Source organism: Otolemur garnettii, unplaced genomic scaffold (assembly GCF_000181295.1).
Source record: "Otolemur garnettii isolate 467f Iridium unplaced genomic scaffold, OtoGar3 scaffold00005, whole genome shotgun sequence".
In the NCBI taxonomy this organism is placed as follows: Eukaryota; Metazoa; Chordata; class Mammalia; order Primates; family Galagidae; genus Otolemur; species Otolemur garnettii.
In genome coordinates, this window is record NW_003852400.1 from 18,040,999 (window position 1) to 18,058,993 (window position 17,995).

General features: G+C 35.6%; 1 protein-coding gene across 1 annotated transcript in view; it reads left to right on the top strand.

Moving 5' to 3' along the window:
• Positions 1-16,086, top strand: part of CFAP69 (cilia and flagella associated protein 69) — a 49,999-nt gene extending 33,913 nt beyond the window's left edge. Inside the window, exons 14-23 of the mRNA XM_003782653.2 lie at positions 834-952; positions 2,436-2,554; positions 3,646-3,727; positions 6,397-6,589; positions 7,898-8,035; positions 8,574-8,650; positions 10,038-10,235; positions 13,759-13,845; positions 15,147-15,251; positions 15,800-16,086. Coding sequence (XP_003782701.1) covers positions 834-952; positions 2,436-2,554; positions 3,646-3,727; positions 6,397-6,589; positions 7,898-8,035; positions 8,574-8,650; positions 10,038-10,235; positions 13,759-13,845; positions 15,147-15,251; positions 15,800-15,970 — 1,289 coding nt within the window. The 3' untranslated portion in view covers positions 15,971-16,086. The remainder of the gene's footprint in view (positions 1-833; positions 953-2,435; positions 2,555-3,645; positions 3,728-6,396; positions 6,590-7,897; positions 8,036-8,573; positions 8,651-10,037; positions 10,236-13,758; positions 13,846-15,146; positions 15,252-15,799) is intronic.
• Positions 16,087-17,995: the final 1,909 nt, after the last annotated feature.

A 17,995-nucleotide genomic window follows, 5' to 3' on the forward strand; every position in this document is an offset into this window, starting at 1 on the left:
CTAGGGTCTGAACCCCCACTTGTGATCTAGCAGAACCAAGAACAGTCCCTCAGGGTCAGCTGGGAAGATAGGCTATGATGTCTATGGCCCTTCTATTTTAAAATATAGCTTTATATTTTCCTACTACTGCCAGTGGGGAAAAAATGACTTTTTGTTTCTCATTTAAAATTTAAAGAAAAATTCCTTTGGGGGGGCAAAATTTATCATGATTATCATTTGATTGGTGTTAGTGGCTATTGCTAAGACCTTTTTGATTTTGATAGAAATAAGGGAGAGGTTTTGGAATAAGGACATGGAATACTGTTACCTAAAGTTGTTGAAGAGACAACTTCTCATTATGTGAGAAGATGAAGAAAGAGATAACAGAAATAAAACACATACTAGCAAGGTGGTCTATCCCTGCTACCTTGTTAACTTTGAGGACAGGAAGAGATGAAGTAAACTACAATCCAGCGTTTTGGGCAGATATTTGCAAAGGCACTCATCTCTCATGAAACTGCATATTTTTAAACACAGTTTGCTGGGCAAAGTATCAAGTTGTTAGGACATCTTTTAATGATATTCCATTAATTCTGTACTAGAATTTCTATATATGTGGAACTACTGATTATAATGGGAAATTTTATACATTTGGTGGTACTGATTTTATTAAAGATTAAGGAATCCATTTATCATCCTCTGTCCACAGCTTCCTAGGTTACTATACAATGAAAATATCCCTTTCTAAAATAGTTTCTCTAACTACAGAAATTTTTAGAAGGGATTTCTAAACAGTAACTGATCAAAATTAAAAGTATCCAATAAATTTGTTTTTTTAAATTTTTTCATACCAGGAATCTTTAAAAATATAATGAACAAGTCTAATGAAAAAGAAGAGCCAATTGTTTTGGAAATTCAGTCTGATATATTGCTTACTTTATCTGGTCTTTGTGAATATCATATTCAAAGAAAGGTATGTATGCCTGTGAAAGTTTTGTTCAGCCCACTGAGTCACCTAACATTATAAATTTTTTTTTAGTAAGTACCCACAAATTTTTATCTTGAGAAAATTTAATTTAATTTTTTTAATAATTAGAGTATAATTATATACAGTAAAAGGTACAGATTTTAAATAGTTTGATGGATTTTGATGAATGTGTACACCCATTTAACTAATACCCTAATTAAAATATATTAATGGAATATTGCCATCTCACTATAAAATTGCCTCATCCCCTTAGCAGCCATCCCCCCACCCACCTCCAAACAAACCATTTTTTTTTCCTATTCCTATAGATTGGCTTTGCCTATCCTTTAATTTTATATGAATATAATCACATAATATTTACTCTTATACCTGGTTTCTCCCATCCAGCATCATATTTCTGAAATATGTCCATGTTTTTGCACATATCTATCATTAATTGCTTTTTATTGCTGAATGGTATTCCATCATACAAATATATCAAAATTCATTTATCTTTTCCTCACTAATAGGCACTTGGCTTGTTTCCATTTCAGACTATTATGAGTAAAGCGTCAATGAACATTCTTATACTACTCTTGTTGTGGACATAATGCTTTCATTTCTCTTGGGTAGATACCTAGGAATAGAATTGAAATATCATAAAGTAGGTGTATATTTATCTTTTTAAGGAACTGCCAGTCTTCCAAAGTGGGCTATATCATTAAAATTTTGAGTTTTGAATTGCATTCATACCTAAAACTAAAAGTTAGAGCAAGATTTTAATTTTCTTTGACCTTTTTAAGCTTAATTTAAATAGCAAGAGCCAGAATTGAAAAGATTACCAAAAATGATGAAAGTTTCAATAGATGGATTTTGCTAAGAGACAATAGCAGTGAATGCATACTTGGCTCCAAATTTTGATGCAACTTCTTATATTCTACCACCCTGTGTCTGTGCTCTTCTGGAAAAAAAAAATCATAATCTTGCTTACTAGGAACCAGAACTGAGCATGACAATGAGAACAGTAGTTGGTAAAGGAAAAATATTAACTAGTAATAACTGCATATAAATTACTAAAGGTTTTACCTACCATTTATGTACTTGATTCTCTCTGGGGATCATGTGACAATCATTCATGGTAGCTAATATATCTAGTATTAATCTGACATGATGCTAAACTGTATTTATCATAACATGGAAGAAAATAATGGGGCAAGTATGGATTAAAAGAGAAAAGGGAAAAACAAAAAAATCTAAAAGGACATTAAGCTAGCATTTTGATTAATGCCCTCTCTTAAAATGATTAGCTTTGCAATAATTTGTTTTAAATTCCTGAGAACAAGTGAATTTTTAAAATTGTATTAATTGTAAATATAGCAAAATCCTAATAATTTTGCTATATTTCTCTGGTGAAAAAAAGTTAGGGGACAGGATAAGGTGGAGAAAGAGATTATTTCAAGAAATAATTTTAAACAAATCTCTTAAACAGGAAATTTTTGGACCTGAAGGAGTAGATATAATTCTTCATGTAATGAAAACAGACCCCAAGAAGTTACAGAGTGGCTTGGGCTATAATGTGCTTCTATTTAGTATGTTGGATAGCATTTGGTGAGTATTTCCTTAACCAAGTTAGGTAGAATTGTGGTCCAATTGTTCATCACTTAACAATATTTGGGGAACATTCTGAGAAACATGTCCACAGGTGATTTCATCTTATGCAGACTTCATAAAGCACATGTACACAAACCTATGTGGTACAGACTACTACACATCTAGGCAGTATAGCCTACTACACATCTAGGCTATGGTTTAGGAAAGGAACACAAGAGACTGACCACAGAAGATTTGCAATGGTTGAGAGGAACAGAAATTAGCCTCTGTTACTATTGACCATTCCCACCAGCAATAACTTGTTTAACCTGGAAAACAGTGTAAGTAGCCCTGGCAGCAACTTCATTCCTTTACTCCATGTGAGTGCCACAGGCCTAAGCAGGCATTTTAGTAAATACTCTGAACTGAAAAGATGAGATGTAATCAGGAATCACCATAAGTTTGAGGTGCATCAATGCCATGAAAGAAAGACCATAAATGGATAAACTTTGAAGAAATAGTTACTAGAACAACCAGAGATCTTTGAGAACAATTAATATCATGAAAGCAAAGAAGAATGCTGCATTGCACAAAAGAAATAGGCAGTTATTAAAAATATTTAATTGGTATTGGTTAGAAATAGTTAAAATTAATCTGTATTGGTGAAGTTTCTTGAGTGCTATTTAAGTAACAGCATTAACTACTTGATTTAAGGAAATGAAGGAAAAAATGTTCTTGGAAAATGCTTTGATAAAAAGAAAACTGGCTGAGTGTAGTGGCTTATACCTGTAATCCTAGTACTCTGGGAGGCCATGAAAGGAGGATCACTTGGCCTCCAGAGTTTGAGACCAGCCTGAGCAAGAGTGAGACTCTACCTCCACCAAAAATAGAAAAATTAGCCAGGCATGATGGCCACACCTGTAGTCCTGGCCACTGGGAGGCTAAGGCAGGAGGATTACTCAAGCCCAAAAGTATGTTGTAGTCAACAAAGATGATGCCACTGCACTCCAGCCCAGGGGCCAAAAAGAGACTCTCTCTCAAAAACAAAAATATGCAAATTGAGTTTAATAATAAAGGTTTATCAAATGAATGACTTCTTTGCATTTAAGGTGCTGCATCTTGGGATGTTATTCCTTAGAGGATTACTTTCTTGAAAAGGAAGGCATTTTTCTCCTTTTGGATTTATTGGCAGTAAGTATGGTTATAGCAGTTGTAAGATAAAAGATAAATATGTCTCTATTAATCTTTTCCAAACTGAGAACAACAGAACACTATTCTATAAATAAATTTGCCCCCAAATCATGTACAAATATATTATTTAAACAAAGTCCTTCCTGGAAATTCATAATACACCAGCATAGTAAGGGCTCTGAAAAGTCCTCCAGTTAAGAAATCATTTTTCGGCTCGGCGCCTATAGCTCAACCGGCTAAGGCGCCAGCCACGTACACCTAAGGTGGTGAGTTCGAATCCCCAGCCCGGACCCGCCAAACAACAATGATGGCTGCAACCAAAAAATGGCCAGGCGTTGTGGCGGGCGCCTGTGGTCCCAGCTGCTTGGGAGGTGGAGGCAGGAGACTCGCTTGAGCCCAGGAGTTGGAGGTTGCTGTGAGCTGTAATGCCACGGCACTCTACCCAGGGGGACAACTTGAGGCTCTGTCTCAAAAAAAAAAAAAAAAAAAGAAAGAAATCATTTTTCCTGAGGTCAGTGTTCTCAAATACACATACACATATAATTTGTTTTTTCTTCATACTCCATCAACCTGTTAAGAAACGATTTGTGAAGAGCTGGACTATATCAAAACCCATATTGATTTATTAATAACTTCTAGCTGCTTTTTCTGATACTAAACGTTAAGGGCCACATTAGACAGGAGGATTTTAAAGAACTATGTGTAGTTGGTTCAGAGGTAATGTGAAGTAGTCCAGTGTGTCCTGGGCCACCAGGTTGCAGACTGAGCAGGAGTGAACATACTAAGTCCTCCAGGAAATAAAGAGAGTTGCCATCTAGAAGCTGTGAAGAATGTAACCTCCTACTAGCCTCAATTTTAAGTGGGGGCCACAGTCAAGATAATGTAGGAGGAAATACAAATTTGTTACAATAAAAAAATTTTTTGGCAGTTTTTTTTTGGCCAGGACCGGATTTGAACCTGCCATCCCCAGTATATTGGACTGGCACCCTACTCCTTGAGCTATAGGCACTGCCCCAAAAATGTTCTTTTTGAGAGTTTTGTTTTGAGACAGAGTCTCATTTTATTGCCCTCAGTAGAGTGCTGTGGTGTCACAGCTCACAGTAACCTCCAACTCTTGGGCTTAGGCAATTCTACTGCCTTAGCCTCCCAAGTAGCTGGGACTACAGGCGCCCACCACAATGCCCAGCTATTTTTTTTGTTGCAGTTTGGCTGGGGCTGGATTTGAACCCACCACCCCCAGTATTTGGGGCCGGCACCGTACTCCTTGAGCCACAGGCACTGCCCTTGTTTCAATAAAATTTTGAGAGAGATTCTCATGCAAAGTTCTAGCTTTGTCACTATCCATGGTTTCTATTATTCTTCATTTTGTTAACAGAAGAAAAAACCTACTTTAACTAAGATGCTAGAATTATTTGTGTCCTTTAACTTCCCTGAAAGAAAATTAGTTCATTTGTGTTTTTTATTTCTTTATCTGTAAAGGGATGACAACGGTATATAACTCATTGCACTGTTAGAAGGACTAAATGAGTGATTGTGTGTATGTGCACCTAAGTGCGCATGCATAGATATATAGTACGTTGATTAAAATATTACCTGGCACATTATTGTTTTGTATTTACTATTATGAATATTATTATAAGATTCTGTTCAATGTCATTTGAACTGGTCAAGTCAGTTATAAGTTACAAATATTCTTTAATGAAGTTTTTATATCAACTTCAACCTTTGACATTTGCCTCTTCTGAAAATGAAGTATAGGAATATAAAAACTCAACTGATGAGGGTTCTACATACTACAGTTCTGCTAAAATATTTATAAGGTGTTCAATGATAATAATTGCTAATAATGGTTAAATATTATTGAGAGCTTACTATGTGCCAGGCAGTCTTATATAACTTACAAAAACCAACCCTTTGCTGGTGATATTTTTCGTTTATAAAAGGAAACTGATAATATTTACACTTAAAATGAAAGAGTTTTTTTTTTGCTATGTTCAATTACAATATGCTATAAAAGTTAATAACAAAAATTTTTCACATAGAAGAATTATTGTATAGAGCCCATTGCTTTAGATGGAATTTTCTGTACCTAAATTTTGGTTTCCTAAAACTGATTAAAATAAAGGAAATTTCTTAATAATAAGAGAATTATTCTTGAATGCTTAAGTACTCTTTTATGGATGCTAATGATCAAAAAATAAAATTATATCTCATTTTGTTTTATTTTTGTATGTACTTGTCACTGGCAGTTACCATCAGTTATTATCTTAATAATGTGATTATGGTTAATATAAATTTTTATAAACCTTAATAAACCATATTAATGGGGAAGATTCTATAATTACAATGTATAGTACTATTGACTGTACTTAAATTGAACAAATTCTCTTATTTTTGCAAATCTCCCCTCTCCATCTCAACCAAATCAATTAAATTTTTGGTTATGACATTTTATGGCTACTAAAGAATTATGTTAAATATTTTTCTTTTTATTCTTTTTAATTTTGAATATTTGAAAATGTTCTCAGTATATGGGTATCTTATTTTAACAGATTATGCTGACTCTAAATTTAGAAGAAACTTATTAATAATACAAATGTTCCTCTTTTTTATTAAGGTAATAATCCTTAATACTTATTGAAACTTTTTTCCTTTTCATTTTGCTTAAGTTGAACCAAAAAAAATTCTGTAATCTAATACTTGGAATAATGGTTGAATTTTGTGATAATCCCAAAACTGCGGCTCACGTCAATGCATGGAGAGGGAAGAAGGATCAGACAGCTGCTAGTCTTTTAATTAAACTGTGGAGAAAGGAAGAAAAAGAACTAGGAGTAAAACGTGATAAAAATGGGAAGATCATTGGTGAGTATATTTATAATTGTTAGTAGAAACATTTTTTTAGAAATTAGATGCATTTTTTAAGAAAAGATATTTAAAAGTATTATTAGGAAAGCATGAGGACTTTCACCCCTTAGTCTAAAGTTATTTTCACAAGGGTTTAAAGAACTTACTCTCATAAATTCTGAATAACTGGAAAAAAACTAAGGAAGTTAGTAGTAGGTTCACATTTATATAGAATATTTTCTAGAAATGGTGTTTGATTATATTTGTTAACTCTACAAAACTGATGATAGTTCCCTTTTTTTTTTTTTTGGCCGGGGCTGAGTTTGAACCCGCCACCTCTGGCATATGGGGCAGGCGCCTTACTCCTTTGAGCCACAGGCACCACCCCTGATGATAGTTCCTGAAGAAGTTTCTCTGGGTTCCCTTCTTTTAGAAATTGATTTAGTAATATTTTATTTACCAATGAAATTTTAGATTGTAAATAGATTGCTTGAAAATAATTTTATAACATTTTGTACATTTCTATTGATTAAATTTTATATAATTTTTATGTGAAAGAATAAATTGTTTTCTAGATAAAAATAAACCAAAAGTTTCTAAATTTTTTTTTTTTTTTGCAATTTTTGGCCGGGGCTGAGTTTGAACCTGCCACCTCCGGCATGTGGGGTTGTTGCCCTACTCCTTTGAGCCACAGGCGCCACCCAAGTTTATAAATTTTAATTACTAAGTTCCAAATTAATGAGTCCTAAATTATCAGAATTATCAGAATTTATAGTTCATCTATTTACGTGCTCTACAACGCTACATTACATTTTCTAAACCTTTTCAGATTCTTTTGGTTTCATCTAAACTATGATATTATTTATTTTTAAATGAAGATACTTTCCCGTCTGCTAATTTGTACCTTTAGTCCATTTTTATTATTTCTGAGTTTTGATCTGTAGCTTAATGAATTAGTTTTATATTTATAGCATAATATATAGAAGCAAAAAAGCAAAGGATGTAATATCATTGTTAAACTGACATTATTCAATCTCTGTGCCTCAAAATTTAAGAAGTTACTTACATAAGTATTTTACTTTTAAAAAGAAATTTTTATATTTTACATAAATAATAAAAATTAAAACTTTGTTTTAGCACCAAGAGGAGAAGAAATTATTGATTATGATTTTGGAAAAGAATAACCATGTACATATAAGGCTTGATTTAAATGCTATAATATTTTTATATTTTTTGTTATCTAGACTAAAAATCTCAAAATTAAGTATTTTATTTACCACAGTTTTTATCGTTCCCTTCTATGTTTTCATGATATCCAATGATTAGACACAAAGAAACCTCTATTTACTAGTTTTCAAGAAGAGCAAAGAATCATGCCACTGCCTGCTAACTGCCCATCTGTTGCAGTTATGGATGTTGCTGAGAACATCAGAGCAAAAATTTATTCTGTGTTGGGTAAACTAGGTAAGAAGTTGCTCCTCAAATTCATAAGAACCTCTCTGACATTCTTTTTTGAGTTTGCTGAGTGTGCACATTGATTTGCAGTGTATTTTTAGAAGTTTCTTTATACAGAGTAATTTATGTTCCATTATTACCTCAATTCCTAAACTGCACCCCTGAACAATCAGATTCTCTAGATGTAGAGCCCAGGCATCCCACCATGCAGACAGGATTAAGGGCATGAGGGCAGTTAGTTTAGGTGAGTAGGCTTAAACACTACCATGCTCAATCATCGGAGTGTTTTTAAGTCCTTGCTCCTATTAAGCAGTAAGTCATTGTCTAACCACAAGACAGAAAAAATGATTCCTCTTCTAAAAACCAAATAAAGAGGACCTGGCAGAGGTTTGAACAGGGGACACCTGCTCACAAACTACTCATAGAAGTAACTTTTCATAAATCAAGATGAAATTAAAAGTAACTATTTGCATGCATTTTTGTAATAAAGTTATGCCTCTTGGAACTTATTCTGTTACAGTAATTCTGTCTTTATAATTTTGTTTAGATTTTGAAAATCTACCTGGCCTATCTACTGAAGATTTTGTCACCCTCTGTATTATACATAGATACCTTGATTTTAAGGTAAGTACCTTTTGAATAACATTACTATTAAAACCTCAAAAAAAATTTTTTAAAAACCTAGTACAAAAAAATTAATTGGCAAATAACAGATCTATTCACAGTTATGAGCAATGATCCACATACTGTGTGGTGTTTTTGTTTGTTCTGTTTTGTTTCTTAGAGACAAAGTCTCACTTTGTCATCCTCAGTGGAGTGCTGTAGCATCACAGCTCACAGCAACCTCCAGCTCTTGGGGTTAGGCAATTCTCTTGCCTCAGCCTCCTGAGTAGCTGGGACTACAGGCACCTGCTGGGTTCGAACCTGCCACCCTCGGTATATAGGGCCGGTGCCCTACTCACTGAGCCATACTGTGAAGTTTTTATTTTCCATTTTACATCTTTACTGTTAAAGAAATATACCATTAATTGATTGGATATTTTTCATGGGATAAGATTTTACCCAACTTAGTTTATAAAAGAAGATATACATTACTGACATAAAGCTATTCAGAAGCCTAACAAAATTTCTAAAATGTAATTTCTTCTTCTCTTTGGAAAACATTAGGATTTGAAATTAAATAGGTATTAGTTATTAAAATAAATTATTAATACTTACTAAAGTTTATTTTATCATAACTTTATATCACAATCAAATCTCAACTAAAGAATACTAGGTTTCTTGCCTTACTGGTTATGTTTTCGTCAATAAATAGAGGCTTTTGAAGCTTCAGGTAAGCATTCTCCTATTAGTACTATGTATTTGAATGTTATAAATGAATAAATCTCTATTTTCAAATGAAAACAAAGTTGAATTTTATCCATATCCTAGATATATCAAATTTTCTCTAATTTTAAATAACATTAAATTCTAGGCAATCCAGAATATGAGATGGATCTATCAGCATGATGGGACCATAGAGTTAAAAGCTTCAGATACAATTATAATTTTCCTTAGCTAGAAGGTGAGGAGTAGGACTCTTTTGCTCAGGGTAGCTGTGTCTCATAATCCCCATGTTCATTCTACAAGTTCAGCTTGATCTAGCCTTCAATACAGAGATTGAGGGAGGAAAGCAGCAACAGTTCAGAAAGATGACACAGTTTCTGCAACAATGAAATCAAGGTAAATATAAGCCAAAGGACAGTGATGATGGCAGTGAACTTGATATAGGAAATGGAGCCTCATCCATCAAGACCTTATCATTTAAAAACATATGATAAATTACTTCTGAATACTAAAATATAGCTGTTGCCCTAAATCATCCCCACTAGATGTAACTTATTACCAAGAAATAATTTAGGAAAAGCACAAGTGTTAGCAGGAGTGACCATCCACATGTAAGATTACCTAAAATTGTATCATTTATTTTTGGTTAATTTAACTTTGTTAAACCTGAACTTTGTTGTAATAGATTGGAGAAATATGGAGTGAAATACTTGAAGAAATAAAATTGGAAAAGTTAAGACCAGTAACTACAGATAAAAAAGTTTTAGAAGCTATTACGGCAGCATCAGAAAACATTGGAAAGATGGTTGCTTCTCTGCAAAGTGAGATGATCGAAAGCCAAGCACGCCAAGATGTACTAAATGAACAAAAAATATATGCAAAAGTAAGCCACCTTACAGGGGTTGGGATTGAAGAGAGGTTGGTTAATGGATACAAAAATATAGTTAAGTGGGAGGAGTAAATTCTAGTGTTCGAAAGCACAATGGGGCAACTATAGTAACAATAAGTTATTTCAAATAGCTAGAAGAGAAGATTGATATGTTCCCAACACAAAGAAATGATAAATGTTTGAAGTGATGAATATCTCAATTACCACAGTTTCATCATTACATGTTGTATGTGTATATTAAAATACCACACGTATCCTATATGTATAACTATTATGTATCGATTTAAAAAGTAAGTCACAGATACCATAGAGGTACAAGATCATAATTTCAGTGTATAAAGTAGATTAAGTCATCCATAGAATTTGTCTTATTTGCAAATGTTTCAGCCTGGAGTTATTTTATGGTTTTCTCCTACAGTTATTTTCAGTCTTTGTGCTGTTTTAAAAGAAACCATGGAGTTAAGAGCTTGAGATTCCATTGCTATATTCAGTGTTGTTTTATGGCACTGTCATTTGAGTTTTACAGTCTTAACATTATTAAAAAGTAAGGAGACACCTGAGACATTTTTATTTTTTGAAATAAGTTGTAGCCTCTTTAAATGTATAAATTTAACAAATTCTATCCAACTTTACATCTCTGTGACTATATCCATAACCTCATTGAGAGATAAAGTTGGACCCCATCCCTCACTCAATGATAGGTCCTTACTGATATTCCAAACTACAGGCATGTTACTGATTGGCTTCATCCTCACCTCCACGCTCAAAACCCTCCCTGTGAGCATCCTATAATTACAGAGATGAAAGTCTCTGAGTTTAGCAATCAGAAAATATCACCCTTTTTTTCCTAAAACTTGACACAGGTAGGAAACTGAACCTATCATTTATTTTTGAGCAAATAAGTTATGTGGCTACTTAACTTGTGTCACGTACCAGCCACAACACATGGTGGGTTTGCTTCTTAGTGGCCTGGTGGTGCGAGGAGGCTGAAGAAAATTATTAGGAGCAGTTATAGAGTATTAATATAGAGAAATAATAGACACAGACAAAGAAATGGTTTTAAGAGCAGCAGGGCTCAGGAGGTAGCACACACTTCTTTGTGAGGCTTCCAGTATGCTGTCCTGAGTGTCAGACTAGCTCTGTATTGATTTCAGTGTTACAGTCCTAATCTCATGAAAGCAAGGCAAACAGTCCCACCAAGGTTGTTGTTGCACTTGGATTCCTACTAACTAGACTAACTCTACAGCTGATTATGTTAATTGCATGGATTTATTTACTATTTTTTACTACCTTAAAGTATGATGGTCTTAATGTAAACAAAGTCTTGATAAGGAAGCCAATCAGAGGCCAAGTCAAGGACCAAATCCTAGCTGACCCATAGTCACACACCATAGATGTGATGTTTTAATATTCTGATAGCCTTGTGTTCAAACACATAGACTCCTCTGGCCCAGTCAAGGTGAGAGAAGAAAAGAAATCCTTCTTCTCCTTATCTGGTCAGGAGCAAGTCTTCCTGAGCTGGACATAGTTTAAAGAATTCACATTCTTTATTTTATTTTATTTCTTTATTTATTTATGTATTTTTGACCAGGGCTGGGTTTGAACCCGCCACCTCCAGCATATGGAGCTGGTGCCCTACCTTTTTAAGCCACAGGTGCTGCTTTTTTTTTTTTTAATTGCAGTTTGGCCGGGCTGGGTTTGAACCCACCACCCTCAGTATATGGGGCCAGCACCCTAACCACTGAGCCTTAGGCGCCACCCAGAATTCACATTCTTAACTCCCAAACCCACTCCCTCAGAGCACACAGCCTTGCCCTGGCAGAAAGCAGCTTCATTGCCTCTAGCCAGCTGCTGTGCCGCAGCTGCAAGGGGGGAGGGAATATACAACACGCCAGGCAGCAGAAATAATAAAGTGATAGGGTCTCGCACTTTGTGCTCGGAGCCCAGAAAATCAGTCCAAATTGAAATCCCCATAACCGTCTCCCTTTGTCTAGATTTTGTTGCCTATTACTAATAACATTTCTAATCTACTAACAATTAACAATGGAATATTAGTTTCAAACTTATAAAATCATTACTACTAGCAATACAAGCACATCAAGATATGACTCTTCCCTTAGGTCTTCCCAATGCACCCTTCATACTTGCCCAGAGATAAAAATATGATGAAGATTCCCCGCTCTCTACTTCTGTTTTGTGATCCTCTATGGCTATAATTAAATATTTAAAACTCTTTATGGTGATTTTCAAAGCATTTTCTATTGCCTGATCTTTCCGCATGGACCATTCAATGTTTATATCTTCAGCCTAGTAGGAACTTTGTGTGCATCCACCTGAGAATTCTGATCCATTTTATATACCCAATTGCTTGACAGTTTTGCTTGGTAAGAGTTTTTATTACATGAGTGCTGCTGTTTAACCTATTTGTTTGCTCTATGAGGCAGCAGAAATAGAACTTCTGCTACATCACTATCATTACTTAGGTCAAATGGCAGAATGTCAGCTATGTTGACTTACTGATTATTGTTAATTTGTCATTATAGCTCTGGCCCTACTTGTTTTTTAAGCAGTTGTTTAATTAAACATTCTTAAGTTCCAAGTCATTTCCAGCAGAGAATGCAGACATGTACCCTAGGGCTGTCAAGTGAGCTCTACCCACTACCAGCCATAGCCTTTGCCCTACAGACACCAGGAGCTATAGCTGTGGCTGCTGACCAGAGGAGCCCAGGCCTTGAAGCTGTACCAAACCCCTCACCCCACTCCACCTCAGTGACATCTCTCAGCCTGGACCTCACCAGCCACTGGGAAACCCAGCTCAACTTGGCCTGGCCTAGGCAAAGCCCCTGCCAAGCCACCAGGATGCCACATGTCCTAAGTGGCACAAGGTCAGACATAACTAGGTCGACAAACATCTGTCTTTCCACAAGGTCAGACTTTGACTGATGCTGTCTCAATCATAAAAGCCATGAACTACCTGGAGTTTCCAAGGAGGCAAATCTCTTTAGTACTACCCATTCCCTTGGTAGTCAGAGCCACAGGCCCCATGGCCAAGCTACAAGTCAGTCAGTATTGCAAACCATACATAGTAGTATACTTAACCAATATATAAATGTTATAAGTTAAATTTTCCACATCAAACAAAGTAGCATTTAACATCAACAGAAAAAGGGATAGGGAAAGGTCTTAATAAAATAGTCTAAGAAGAGCAATGTGGGCAAGAAGTGTGCCTTGGGCTGATCTGATAGCTAGCCAGTCAGAGTGCTTGATCTGGGAAGAGACTGTCTGCAGATAGCACTGGGTGCTGATCATGAGTGACAGCAAAACAGTATCCATGGAGACAGCCACATCTAGCTGGTGAAGTCCTGTTCTTTATATGGTCCTTGAGTCCTCTAGTGAAGACTGATAGCTTTAGCTAGTCAGCCTTAAAAAAGTACCTAAGCAAAGAACAGGGGCTTCCTTCAAAACAAGGGCTTTATCCGTTTATAGAAACCAAAACTCTTAATTATCTCTATTTCAGATACAAGCCACAAACAAGCAAAGAGAACTGGTTAATAAGTCATGGGAAAATTTCGTGGCTAGAACATCAAATGCTAAAACATTAAAGGTAGGATTTTTTAAGTATTGCAATTTCCACAACAAATAACCAACTCTTAACAGACAGATTTTCAGGAATGACTATGCATTCACTTTTTTCTGGTGACCTTTCTGTACAGTACCAACACTATCCACTCCTTATGATTTAGGGTGATAACTGAAAATGCATTTTCACAAAAGATGCTACTTGGAATTTCATTTGGTATAGCAGGGAGAGGGAAGGATGGTGTTCCTGGCCTACATAAATAAGGTGACAATAAGCAGGAAGGAGCTGGAAAAATGTGCTCTTTTTTCTATTCTGAAACTTCTTATTCTTTGATTTCTTTTCTGTAAGAAGCAAAGGACAAAAAAGCAACTATGCTATGTTACTCTCTCCCCCAAGTATTTTTCCACTCTGTAATCACTGAAAGAAATATTATATTAACGCTTAACTGGGAATTTGGGATAAAAATTCCTTTGTAAAAAATGTGACAAGCTGCCTCAACTATAAGCTAGAAAATAATTTTAAAAGTTGAGGATGCTAATTGTTTGAAATACATGAGAGGCATCATCGATTTCCAAAATTGCATTATTTTTCCCCACCTTTTCCATTAGTACCTGAATACTCTTTTACATAATGTAAGAAGTCTTTCTCTAGCTGTGAAATTGTTAAATGTTAAGTTAGTCCACAAAAATAGTAAAACTATATTAAGATAACAAAATCAAATATAGCTACATATACAAGCTCACTCAAGGCACCAAAGATCGCCCTTTTCATTGAAAGTTCTTAGCAACTTTACTTGCTCACAACTATCTGTATTTTTAAGGAATAGCTAATGAAAATTAGCCTCTTTTCTTCAAATCATTTGTTACTTCACGTCTCACCTGTTTAGTGTCTCAAATATTGAGCTTGGATATAACTGCAGTGAATTACATCTACTATTCTAAATGTTTAAAGCACTTAAGTATATTGAGTTACTATTTAATTTATGCAACATATTTTGCAACATGCATTATCTGATATAAAGTTAGTAGCTTATCAAATTATGTGCTAAAAATTGAGCCTGATTTCCTCAGAACCTGCTTTATTTGTAAATGGCCTAGAAATCTCACAAACGTTTTTAGGTGACTGGTGTCATCTTCAGTGGTACAAAGGATCTGACTTACTAATAACTGTCTTCTTAGACTGAGTAAATGCAGATTTCAGAGCTACCTAATAAACAGCCAAAGCATAAGCAAAACACAATTAAATTTACTTTCCATTTGTAAGTATCATAGTTAATGCTGTAATAGCAATTAATATTATTATCTTTCTAATTTAAAATTCTTCAGAGAGCAAAAAGGCTTCAGGAAAAAGCTATAGAATCTTCTAGATACACTAAGCGACCACAAAATGCAATATTTCATCAGACAGATATTAAAGGCCTGAATACAACGGTAAGATTATTTTTCTCCATAATTTTTTTAATAAATTATCAAATTTAGGCCCCCAAACTGTTATTTTTATGGGATTTTTATCTCAACTTTTTTTTTTTGCTGTTCAGATTTCACATTGTTAAGCCACCCTTATCTGCTAGGTAACCATCCACTCTTGCCTAGTGCTGGTTTAGAGCAGCCCTCTGGGGCTCCTAAGCAACTGCTATAAAACACTAGTCAATTGCACACATATCTATCTCTATATCTCTTTGACAGAAAATGTGCAGCCTCCTCTGCCTGGCAAGTACATCTGTGCCATATGCCAGTGCTCCCAGTACCTTCTGCCGGACATAATTTGCCCCATGTTACAAAGCTGTTAAGAAATAGAAGTAGAATAAAAGCCAGCTTTCCCTGGCTCCAGAGCCCTTATCTTTCCATTATGTCATAATGTCTCCTACTTATATGTACATTTTGTGTCTTTTCCAAAGTAAGCTGAAGGAGGAATGGCTTTTTCTCTTATTGCAAATTTTATAAATGGACTCTTTGATATTTACCTTTTGCTTTTTTAGGTGCCCCCTGGTCGTGTAGTAACAGTAGAAAGCACTCCTGCCCAATTAATAGGAGGACCTTTGGCTGATACTGATATTGCTCTTAAAAAACTGCCCATTCGAGGAGGAGCCTTGCAGAAGGTGAAAACAGGTAAACCAGTGGATGAGCCAAAGAAAAGCATTCCTACATGATAGACTCGAGAGACTTTTTGAAATAAATTCTGCTTATAATTTCTAGTTAAATATCTTTATATGTAAGTGTAAAGTAAATATTTTAGAATAAATATTTTAGTAAAATACTATAAAAAATAAAAGTCTGGACAAATTATTTTTATTAAAAACATCAACATATCTCAGGAGAGTTTTCATCAGTTTCTCTGGAAAAACAACCAGTTCTCTTAACTGAAATGTAAAACAGTGTGTCACTTAGAACTCTTCTGGTTGTTATCTGAGCTACTCCAACTAGTTTAAGGCAAAAAAATCTTTTTACAGGCTCTGTATCTACCAAATATAGTTGTAATTTAGACTGCAGGTACTGATGGGTCTAGGGACTGAAATGACCTGAGTAGGATCTTCTCCTTCCCTGGCAGCTTCTGCCTGACACTCTCTCAGGTTCACATCCAGGGAAGAAGAGTATAACCCTCTCAACAGTTTCTACAACTGCCTGTGCTCCCTGACACCCCTGATGGCCACATGTCCACCCTTGAGCCATGCACTATGACTTTGGCCAAATCTGAGTACTGCCTGCTCCTATAGCCAGAAGCAGGCCAACCCCATTCAATCAGAGTAACTGTCACCAAAAGTATAGATGAAAACTGGGCTGCAAAATAAGTGACTGCAACAAATATGTTGGTCAGGCCAGGCACGGTGGCACACACCTGTAACCCTCGCACTCTGGGCAGCTGAACCTGGAGGATCCCTTGAGCTCAGGAGTTTAAGACCAGCCTGAGCAAGAGCCAGACCCCATCTCTACTAAAATAGAAAAAGTTAGCAAGGTGTTGTGGCAGGCACATGTAGTTCTAGTTCCTTGGGAGGCTGAGGCAGGAAAATCATTTGAACCCATGAGTTTGAGGTTGCTGTGAGCTATCTATCCTGGACAACAGAGTGAGACTGTCTCAAAAATAAACTAACAAAAAAACAAATATTTTGGTTAAAGTAAGACAAGTTATCTCTACTATAAAAAGCAAATGTTAGTCATGTTGTAAAGAGTGTAAATAAAATGTAAAAATATAGCTAATTTTACCCTTAACATGTAAATATGCAAAGCAAACCCTAATGCTACTTCTCTTCTTTAACAGGGAAGGAAAAGGGAGAGTGGGGAAAGTGTTTGCTCTCCTTTGGTTGTGGAGGTATCTTGCCAAAGAATAGGAAGCAGGTGGCTTAATGTAGAAGGCAGAGTGACCCCATGTCTCTGGATGCTATGATGAGGTTTCTATCTCCTGTCTTCATCCCCATCACACCCCTCTTCTTATCAGGAAGCCACAACATTAAATTCATGTATAGGGCTGAGAGAGACAAAACTTGACAAAACAGGAAAATAAACTAATTTGAGTCCTAATTCTAGGCCCTTAGAGTACACTCAGCAGTGTTCTGTTGAATATGTTAACTTGCTCTCAGGGGAGAAAAGCTCTGACTTATAGCATTTGCCAATTTGCATGGTATAAATACTCCCACTATGACCAATTTCAAGATACCAACATGATGCCATTGAATGTGGAATTGGAAAGAGATGATACAGTCCATTCTCATTATTAGATTAGAGCAGGCTCCATCACCCACTGGGTTTTTTCTTACTTTTGCCTCCTCCTCTTCTTTGAACTCACATTTTTCTAGAAATTTTCCATTATCCCATTTGTGAAGATAGTTTTTTGACCAAGTGGAGAAGTTTCAGCTGTTGTTATTGTCCTCATTAGAATGAATTGCCAGTTCACCTTTTGGCTGGCAGCCTCTCACCTTGGCAGAGCTGCCCAGGCCCCTTGTGGACCACAGGAGTAGATCATACGCATCAGCTTATCAGTAGCTTCATTCTCTCTTAAATCCTTTCTCTATTACTGCCACCCATAAAAAAGATATCAGGAGGCATAATGTGTTCCTTTCCTTCACAGGAAGCCCTAAGCATAAAGATTCCATGTAAATGGGGGAATTATGAAGACACAGGAATAGATGTGGGCAGGGGTACGCAGTGATGAGATAACCATTAAAGGGCACCAGATATAT